The sequence below is a fragment of the Zingiber officinale genome, chromosome 2B (genome assembly GCF_018446385.1).
Source record: "Zingiber officinale cultivar Zhangliang chromosome 2B, Zo_v1.1, whole genome shotgun sequence".
Classification (NCBI taxonomy): domain Eukaryota; kingdom Viridiplantae; phylum Streptophyta; class Magnoliopsida; order Zingiberales; family Zingiberaceae; genus Zingiber; species Zingiber officinale.
Genome location: NC_055989.1, coordinates 155409583 through 155419344, shown reverse-complemented (window position 1 = coordinate 155419344; position 9762 = coordinate 155409583). Strand labels below are relative to the sequence as shown.

The 9762-nt window shown below is 37.6% G+C and overlaps 1 protein-coding gene across 1 annotated transcript; it reads left to right on the top strand.

The window, feature by feature from the left end:
* Nucleotides 1-4289: 4289 nt before the first annotated feature.
* On the top strand, nt 4290-4944 carry LOC122049709 (pterocarpan synthase 1-like). The gene has a single exon (XM_042611066.1). It carries the CDS (start codon nt 4327-4329, stop codon nt 4834-4836), a length of 510 nt encoding a protein of 169 aa, XP_042467000.1. The 5' UTR covers nt 4290-4326; the 3' UTR covers nt 4837-4944.
* Nucleotides 4945-9762: the final 4818 nt, after the last annotated feature.

Here is a 9762-nt window from a genome sequence, read left to right as displayed (position 1 = left end):
AGACGAAAAGTCCAAGTAGGTCACGGTTGACCGAATACTTGGTGGTCAAAAGTCCAATAATGAGTTGACATGAGACGTGAAGTCTCAATAGGTCAAGATTGACTAGATGCTAACCAATGAGAAGTCCCGGCATGCCAAGATTGATCATATATTAAGCAACGAATAAGTCTTAGCGGATCAACGTTGATTGGAGTCGGGCAAAAGAAGTCCTTACAAGTTGAGGTCAAATGGATATCGGACATAATGAGAATTCGACTTTGGTAAGACTTGTTAATATTGGAGTGCTCAAGATTTCAATTTCTTCTTCTTTCTTCGGTGGTTGTTCATTTACATTTTCAAAGTGAGCCCCCCCCCCCCCTCTCTATTCTTGCTTATCTCATTGAGCATCTTCGACATTTATATACTCTTCTACTTGTACTAGGAGTGCATCATAATCTGCCAAAGGTTTTTTCAAGAGAGAATGAAAAAAATCTCCCTCTCTAAACCCTTTGCAAAAGCTCCCATTAATATTTCAGGAACCATTGAAAGGAATCTCCCAGGTCATATAAGTGTATCAGTCAACATATTTTCTCAAAGTCTCTTGAGGTCTTTGTTTGAGATTAAATAAACTGTGTGGAGTTGGAGCATATCTCTTAGAACTGGCGAAATGCCTTAAGAACAAAGTAGTAAACTCATAGTGCTTCTCTTCCTTCAAATGGGCAGAGATCCTTCTCTAGTCGTCCAACCTCTTCTAAAATTGTTGCCACCAATCGAGAGATCTTCTTACATAGTTTAGAATCCTAACTGTCTTCGTTGGGATTAGGCAAGGAAGGTTGAGAAGACCCAACCGAGTATTTCAGCTGATCTCCCATTGTTGCTTAGCCGAATCGAGTCATAGTAGCTTTTTATTGGAATTTTCCACAGACGACACCAATTTGATGACTCCTTTTTCTACTAGCTCAAACTCCTCCTTCTCCATAAGTCTTCCTCTTTCATGTGGACGAATGGATATGAGATTATAACATAGGTTAGAGTCAGGCCGGCTCCTCCGGTGCGGCCTCTCCAATGCTCAAGTCCGTAATCGATCAAAAAAGAGAATGAGAGAAAGCGGTAAAGGAAGAAGGATTCGAAGAAGAAAGAGTTGTCTCTACTAGTTAGAAGAAGAAGACTATCGTACTTAGAAGTTACCATCCGATGTGTTTATATAGCTGTCAGAAAAGGAATCTCCACGTCACCTATCTTTGTGCATTTCCACTTATTCCCGCCTAAGTCAGTGAAGACGCAGTTGTGATGGTTTGTTATCATGCACCCAATCCATGACTGTCACATAAGATGAAGAGAGTTTCAAGGAGACAATCTTTGACAAATGTGCATCCACCATTCACAAATTATCACGTATTTTGAAGAAGGAATCAAAGGAACCATCTCTAACATTCCTCCATTCAATTATCATCATGTATTGATAATTAAAAGTTTGATGATGAAGCACTTGTTTAGCCATATTGCTCTATGGAGCCCTATGTTATTGCTCTGTGAGTTTTTAGCCTGACCAACCTAATAATATTGATCGAAAATCCTTCATAAGATTGCTCTGTGAAACACAAAGTTATTACTCGGTGCATACCTTAAGGTCAATATGTGGAACTCTAAGTTATTGCTCAACAATCCTTCATAATATTGTTCTGCGGATTGCAAACTTATTGCTCGGCAGTCCTTTGTAAGATTATGGAATGCAGAGTTATTGTTGGGTGATCATTTGTAGGATTGCTCTATGGAACGCAGAGTTATTGCTCGACGATTCTTTGTAAAATTTATCTGTAGGTTTCGAGGATGTCATCTATCGAACCTCATAAGATTGCTCTACTAACTCTAAGTAATATTGCCTTGCAAACTTTGAGGGTATTGCTCGGCTACATTCATCCTCCAAGAAGTAAATTCAACTATATTACTCAAGAGAATCCAATACACCATTCAAGGTAATTTCGGTTACTATAAGATGTCCATCCTTTATGTTCGACTGAAGAGGAAAGTCGAATGAAGTCTGATTAAGTATATTAGAAAAGAAAAAAAAACCCAACTACCATCGACTTTCATTATGCTATGTCATTTTATTGATTAAACAAGATCCATACTTACTATTGTATTTCCTAAGTTCTTATTCGGTTTCTAGAGATTATGCGGCTTAGATTTTACAAATTCTATCATTTTGAACTTGTTCCTCACTCCATTTGATCCTTCGAAGAAGTTTTCCTTTTGTATTTCTTAGAGCTTCAAATCTTTCCGTTAGAGTAAACAATTGCTTTATATCCATCATCAAAAAATTCTTCATTCTTGATTACCAATACTTAAAGCTTCCCACCAAAAAATTCTCCATTCTTGGATCCGTTCGTTTAAACCTGCAGAATGGCTATTTTTTTACCTTACCAATTAATTGATTCGAAAGTATTTTGTTCACTGAAAATAAGCTATCAATCGATTGGTATAGTCAGTTGACCAAGTAAAAATATAGATATCTGGACGAGCTCCATTTTGCACCAAAATCACCTTATTCTGATATCTGAGTTAAAAGTTATAGCTTTCGAAAGTTTACTTTATCAGAATTTTCTTGTTGTCTAGTATTTGATCAACCTTGATCTATCGGGACTTTATGTCTATGTCAACTCTCTGTTGGACTTCCGACCACTAAGTGTCTAGTCAAACGTGATCTACTTGAACTTTTCTCTTGCTAATTATCTATTGGACTTCTTATCATCAAGTGTCTGATCAACAGTCACGCACTTGGACTTTCTTCTTCTGATATCAACTCTCTGCTGAACCTTCAATTATCAAGTGTCTAGTTAACTATGATCTACTTAAACTTTTTGTATTTATGCCAACTTCCTGTTGGTCTTTTGATCATCAGATGCCCGGTCAACAATGATTCACCTAAACTTTTCTCACTTCATGCTACTGCCACGTTGGACTTACGACATCATCAAGTATCATGTCAATCTTCACCTACTTGACCTACTTGATTTCTTGTGTCAACTCCCTGTTAAATTTATGATATCATCAAATATCTAATCAACCTTGACCTACTTAACATCTTACTAACCAAATATCAAAATTGAAACTCGAGTCAACTGAGCTGGGTCAACCTTGACATGTTGCACCAATAGAAAAGTGCATTAATTAAGTCAAACAAATAAGTTTAAGATTTTAATTTAATTAATTTAATTTGGGTTTATTGGAAATCAGGGTCCAATGGGCCTTAGTTCAGTAGAATTAATGAATAACTAAAACTCGGCCCCTCTCCTTCAAAAATTTAATGAATACCTAAAACTCTAGAAATACAAAAATTTGAGATTTTTTTCTTAAATACTACTGAATGAAGTTTTTACTACATTTATACAAATTTAATAGATGATTTCATTAATATTGAAGATTTAATTTACATTTTTGCCATTTTGATGCTTGAATATTATATTATTAAGATCCTGAGTTTTGAGTTTTGTTTCGAGATTATTATCATAAATTGTTCTCAAATTAAAAATTATTCAATTATAGAAATTGTTAAAAGAGGATCATCATCCATGAAGGATTGACATGTCAAGGCCTAGAAAAGGATGATGTTAATTCAAAGCTTAAGAAAAAAGTATGAAAGAATGATGTGTCATTCTTCATCAAGCTACATTCAGTGTTAATATATAGGACAATAATGTCATTTTATAATTATAAATATTTTTTATTCATCCTTGACCTATGCGGCCATTATTCGACGAGTTAATCGAGCTAATTGTTAGTTGTTAGGTGCGAAATGCATGGTAAAAGTTTAAAATAATGGAAAAGATATGTTAATTAATAATTCTCAAAGAGGCAATTTGAAATTTCACCTAACTATTATACCATATATCAACTAATTAAGCGCATTAACTTATTAATCCATGGGCTAAATAATTCCTTTTTTCATCTAATTATCGATAGAATATAAATTTCTCTAAAATAGTTATTGTTATTATATGTTTGTCTAAATAAATATTGCATCCACTTGCTAGGTACTATATGTTTAAAGTAATTAATATTTATATTTAGATAGTATTCCCCACCAACTACATAATTAAGCATACAAGTTGATTAGCATTATATTTCAAAAAATATAAAGTCCAAATATATATGTACAATAATATTTGATTTTGATAGGCATAATTAATGGTTGGCATGCACTCTTAAGTTATCTATTTAATAACATAAAATAGAGAAAGATAAATATATTGCATATATATATATATATGTGTGTGTATATATATACTTCAAAATGCCTCCTTTGAAAATATCAATCATCCTCTAATTCTCTAGTTCTTCATAGATATGGCTTATTATTGTTCATTCAAGCCTTCTCTCCTCTTTCTCCTTTTCTTCATCGCAACCTCTCAGGCTAGAGACTCCATCACAACTCACCTCCATTTCTTCATCCACGAGAACGTTAACAGACCCAACGCCACTGCTATCACCGTCGTCAACTCCACCACCAGCAACCCTGGCGGCTTCGGCAGCATTGGGATCTTCGACGATGAAATACGAGAAGGCTCGAGCATTGACTCGAAGCTCATTGGACGGGCCCAAGGCATGGCTCCGGAGGTGTCGCTTAGCGAGATGGCCTGGCTCCTACTGATCGACTTCGTCTTCACGGACGGAGAGTATAACGGTAGCTCCCTCATGGTTGTGGGCCGGGCTACGTTGGGGGGAACCATCGAGCGCAGCATCATCGGCGGCACCGGAAAATTTCGAATGGCGAGGGGCTACACCATTAATACATTTCTAAGTGGTGCTCCGGAAGGACGCTTGATCGACGAGTGCGATGCTTATATCGTTCATTAATTATGTCTCTTTTTCCCACAATAAAATGAAGTGTGTTGCTATGTTTAATTTGTAATCTCAATTTCTCATGAGCATGTTTACCTTATGGAATGAATTATTAATAATAAGATGGATTGATTGGATATATATAAATATGTAATTAGGAGAGAATTAAACAATTTTTTCTCTTGCAATAATTTGTGAAATAAACCGATTATAAAAACCACGCGGAGTTGTTCAACCACTTTGCGTTTTACCAATAATGAAGTCCACTCTTAAAGTCAAATTTGGATGGTAAAATATCATTTGTTTAATTGAAATTTGTTCATAACTTCTCTTGACCCCGGCCTATTACTAATGAATAATTACAAATTCAAACTACTCTTCTTTGTCAAAAGACCTTAAGAAATAGATTGAAATAATGAATTGTTTGATGAAAAAAAAAACATGCAAATTATACTCTAATGTTTATGTGAATATGTAAACTTTTCTTTTTCTTTGCACATGATTGAGATTTTGCTATTCCCAAATGAAGTTAACAAGAATTTCAAGTTAAATAAGTAAAATTAAGCAATTTCATCAAATCTTTGATTTGAGAATTTTAAATGTGAATTACAACTATATTTACTCAATTAAAGTTTAAGATCTCCTCCCATTTGATGTAGCGCATCCTATCTGGGGTGGGGTGTGTAAGATATGAGGTATAACATTCCTCTTTATATATAAGAGTGTTCCCTGCACATCCCATGCACAACATCGTGCGCACCTGAGAGGGATGTGCACCTCATTTCCCTTTTTCTTTTTTATTTTTTTTTTAAAAATTTTTTGTTACGGTTTAGCTATGACTTTAGGGTTTAGAGATTGCATTATAATATTTAATCTAAAAAAATCAAACCAAAAAAATTATGTTAGGTGCTAACGGGGTATGTGGCGTAAGATTTGCAGTATAACATTCCTCTCTCTATATAAGAGTGTTCCCCTGCACGCCCCATGCGTGACATCGTGCGCACCTGAAAGGGGGCTCACACTGCATGCAGCGTTGACCACTACAGTATGCCCCCCATGCGTGCATCATTTTTTTTTTTTTTTTTTTTTACGATTTAGCTATGACTTTAGGGTTTAAGGGTTGCATTACAAATATTAAATCTAAAAAAAATCAAACCAAAAAATTATATTAGGTGGTAACGGGGTATGTAGTGTAAGGTATGCGGCATGACATTCCTCTCTCTATGTAAGAGTGTTCCCCTGCACACCCCATGCGTGACATCGTGCGCACCTAAGATGGGGCTCACACTACATGTAACGTTGACCACTATAGTATGCCCCCAAGCGCGCATCATTTTTCCTTTTTTTTTTTAATTTTTTTTTAAGCTTGTAATTTAGTTATGACTTTAAGATTTAGGCATTGCATTATCGTATTAAATCTAAAAAAATCAAACCAAAAAATTATATTAGGTGCTAGTAGGGTATGTGACGTAAGATATGTGCATGACATAACATTCATCTCTATATATAAGAGTGTTCCGCTGCACATTCCCCTTTGGACGGTCTAGTAACTAGCACATGAGGTGTTGTCACCATAAGGTTTGGGGTTCGAATCTCGGTAAAATCGAGATAAATGTCTCCCTTATGTGTTAGTCATTATTCTAAAAGCTAGTAGCAGCTCATGATTTACCTCCTCCGTAAGGGCGGATCTAGGCGAGGGCTGGAGAGGGTTGAAGCCCTCGCCAAGATTTGTCGGAGAAAGAGCTAAAGAGGAGTCCGACATGAGAAGTTCGGTGTTCGGCGTGAGAAGTTAGGCGTCCGACAACCACAGGACAAAACCGAAAGCAAGGAGGTTCTCATCTTTTTTTTTAAATAAAATTTAAAGGCCTCACTTTGCAGCCCAAACCCAAATGCCCAATAGGTCATCTATATGGTTTTTTTGGTCTTCGTTAGTTCGTCAATTGCGCTTTCTCCCTCCTCGCGATTGTGAATCGCGACTCCGCCTCAGCAATCAACAGTCGGCGCTTCGTTCCGTCATCGCTGACTGCAGCAGCCACCCACTAGGTCTACCGCCTCCCTCTCTAGTTTTTTCTCTACTTTTATTTTGTTTTCTTGTGTTGATTCCGCTGTCTGCTGGTCTGACGCCAACCAGTCTACCGCCTGTCGGTCTGCCGCCCATCGACTGCAGTAGGCCAGCAGCCGCCAGCCACCCACTAGGTCCGCCGCCTCCTTGTTTTTTCTATACTTTTTTTTTCTGGTGTTGATTCCACTGTTTGCCGGTCAGCCACCCACCAGTCCGCCGCCGACCAGTCCTGGGCCCGTCGGTCCGTGGCTCGCCGACCACAACAGCCGCCCACTAGGTCTGCCACCTCCCTCTCTGTTTTTTTCTCTAGTTTTGTTTTTTTTCTCTAGTTTTTTTTCTTGTGTTGATTCTGTTGGATCGAGACGTGCTAGAGGGGGGGGGGGGGGGGGGGAATAGCGCTCGCGGCTTTCACACTTTTCGAATTCGTACGAGTAAAAACAAATGCAGCAGAATTAAAGAACAAGCAGATGAACACAGTGGATTTACTTCGTTCAGAGCCTGTGACGACTCCTACTCGAAGGCCCGCGACCCTTGATCGCTTTCCATGGGCAACAACTATAAGCACGAGAATTATTACAATCTACGTACAAGTTAAAACAATAATTAAAAATACTGACAACACTTAGAGAATATGAATTCTGGAGCTCAGGGTTGTCAGAAGGTAGTCGCAGCACTTCGGGAACCTTTCGTTAGCAGCTAATCGCGTATAGGGGTCGCTTGGAATTGTTGTCTTGAGCTGCTGGTCGAGATCCCTTATAAAGGGTGTTCAATGTGTCTTCCACTGTTCACCAAGGTGCCTTGAATGAGCCGAGTCAGCCGTAGAGATAAGGGTTGAACTGGTCGAACCTTATCAGGTTCAAGGCGCCTCCAGCCTCTCCAAGGCGCCTTCATCAAGCTGTCCAAGGCGCCTTGGCTTCCTTCAAGGCGTCTCCAAGCTTGCTTCGCAGCCATTTCAGGTTTTGCACCCGAGGCGCCTCCAAGCTCCATGGAGGCGCCTCGGTACTGTTCATCCGAGGCCAATTTTGCACTTTGGTCCCTACAAGATACATTAATCCCAAATATACCCTACAGCACAAAGTTAGCACATAAAACATAATAGAAGTGATAATGACAGTCTCCGGACTGTCCGAGTCTGACTTCAGGTTTCCCACCGGAAACCCTAGGTCGACCCGACGCCTACTGTTCCCTCTGCGGGGAACGCGTCCTCACCTACTCCACTCAGGAGATTTACCTGATGCCAATCCGGTCCTCCAGACCGACTGGACTTTCCGCCTAGGGTTACCACCCCTAAGACCTAGGGTTACCGCCCCCTAGGGTTTTTCTCCACCTAGGATTACCAACCCCGAGGACCTAAGGTTGCCACCCCTTAGGGTTTTCCTCCACCTAGGGTTACCGCCCCTATGACATAAAATTGCCGCCCCTTAGGGTTTTCCTCCACCTAGGGTTACCACCCCCTAGTACCTAAGGTTGCCGCCCCTTAGGGTTTTCCTCCACCTAGGGTTACCGCCCCCTAGGACCTAAGGTTACCCCCCCTTAGGATTTTCCTTCACCTAGGGTTACCACCCCCTAGGACCTAAGGTTACCCCCCCTTAGGATTTTCCCCTGCCTAAGCGCAGTTAGGACTTTCCTGAAACCATATTTAACCATGTTAGATAACAAGGAATCTTAACTTTGAATCCTTTTGCCATTATCAAAATTGAGATTCGATCGTCGGATGCTTACTGCACCAACAATCTCCCCCTTTTTGATTATGACAACCGAAATTCAAAGTTAAGTAAAAAAATGCAATAAAGATAAGCATAAATAAGCACAGGCATAAAGCATATGCACATTCACAAAGAAAATTTCTTCTTAATTTTCTTTGAATTTTAATTTTCTTTGAATTTCTTCCAACCCTCCCCCTTTGCCATATATCAAAATACCCAAGAGAGTGAAGAAAATCTAGGCCTTATCTTAACTTTCAAAGATAATTTTTTATCTTATCTTTCAAAGAGAAAAATAGAGGGTTAAGCATACTTTTGATAAACACTTAGTTTTTCTTGTAAGACTTTTAGCTATGTGAAATCAAAAATGTTATCATAATTTTGAAAGCAAAATTCTTCCATTAGTTTGAAAGATACTTTTAGCTGAGATATAGTTATTTTGTCTTTAAACAGTAACTTAGCAAAAAAAAAAATTCTTAGTTTTTAAAGAGGGAGTTTAGCAAAAAAAATAATTGATCAAGACTTAGTTTAGCTAATTAGATTTTTACTTTTTAAAATACTTTTATCAAGGACTTAGCTAAACTTATGAAGATAATAGTTTTGTTAAGTATTTAACCTTATTTAGTTTTTCAAAAAAAACTTTTTTTGATGAAATTTTGAGAATGCTTTAGAAAATACTTAGCATTTTCAACAGAACTTAACATTTGAAAAAAAAATATTTAGCTACATTTGAAAATACTTAGCTATGTTTTCAACTTAAAAATGATTGCGTTGAGAAAATATCTTACCAAGTAGCTAAGTTTAGAAAATAATTTAACTAAGTTTAGTTAGAGAAAACTTAATTAAGTACTTAGCTTTGAAAACATTTAGCTTCTAGAGGAGTTATAATTTAAAAGTCAGGTCATAAATAATTTTAATTTTAAAGCTAAGTTAAAAATAACTTGAATTTTCGAAGATATGCCAGAAATAGTTTTTAATTTTGAGGTCAAGTCAAAAGTTTTAAAGAAAAACTAATTTTAAAACTGACTCAAAATCACTCCCCCTTAATTAATGTCTTAATAAATTTTTGAGTTCAGGAGTTCAAGCATGAGAGGTTAAAAAATTATTTTCCTAATTTTCCATCTCACTCATTCTAGATTAACAAACATGTTTAGCATATGAGTGAACGTGAGATGG

Coding starts and splice junctions, on each gene's coding strand:
- LOC122049709 (XM_042611066.1), top strand. CDS start 4,327: ATGGCTTATTATTGTTCATTCAAGCCTTCTCTCCTCTTTCTCCTTTTC.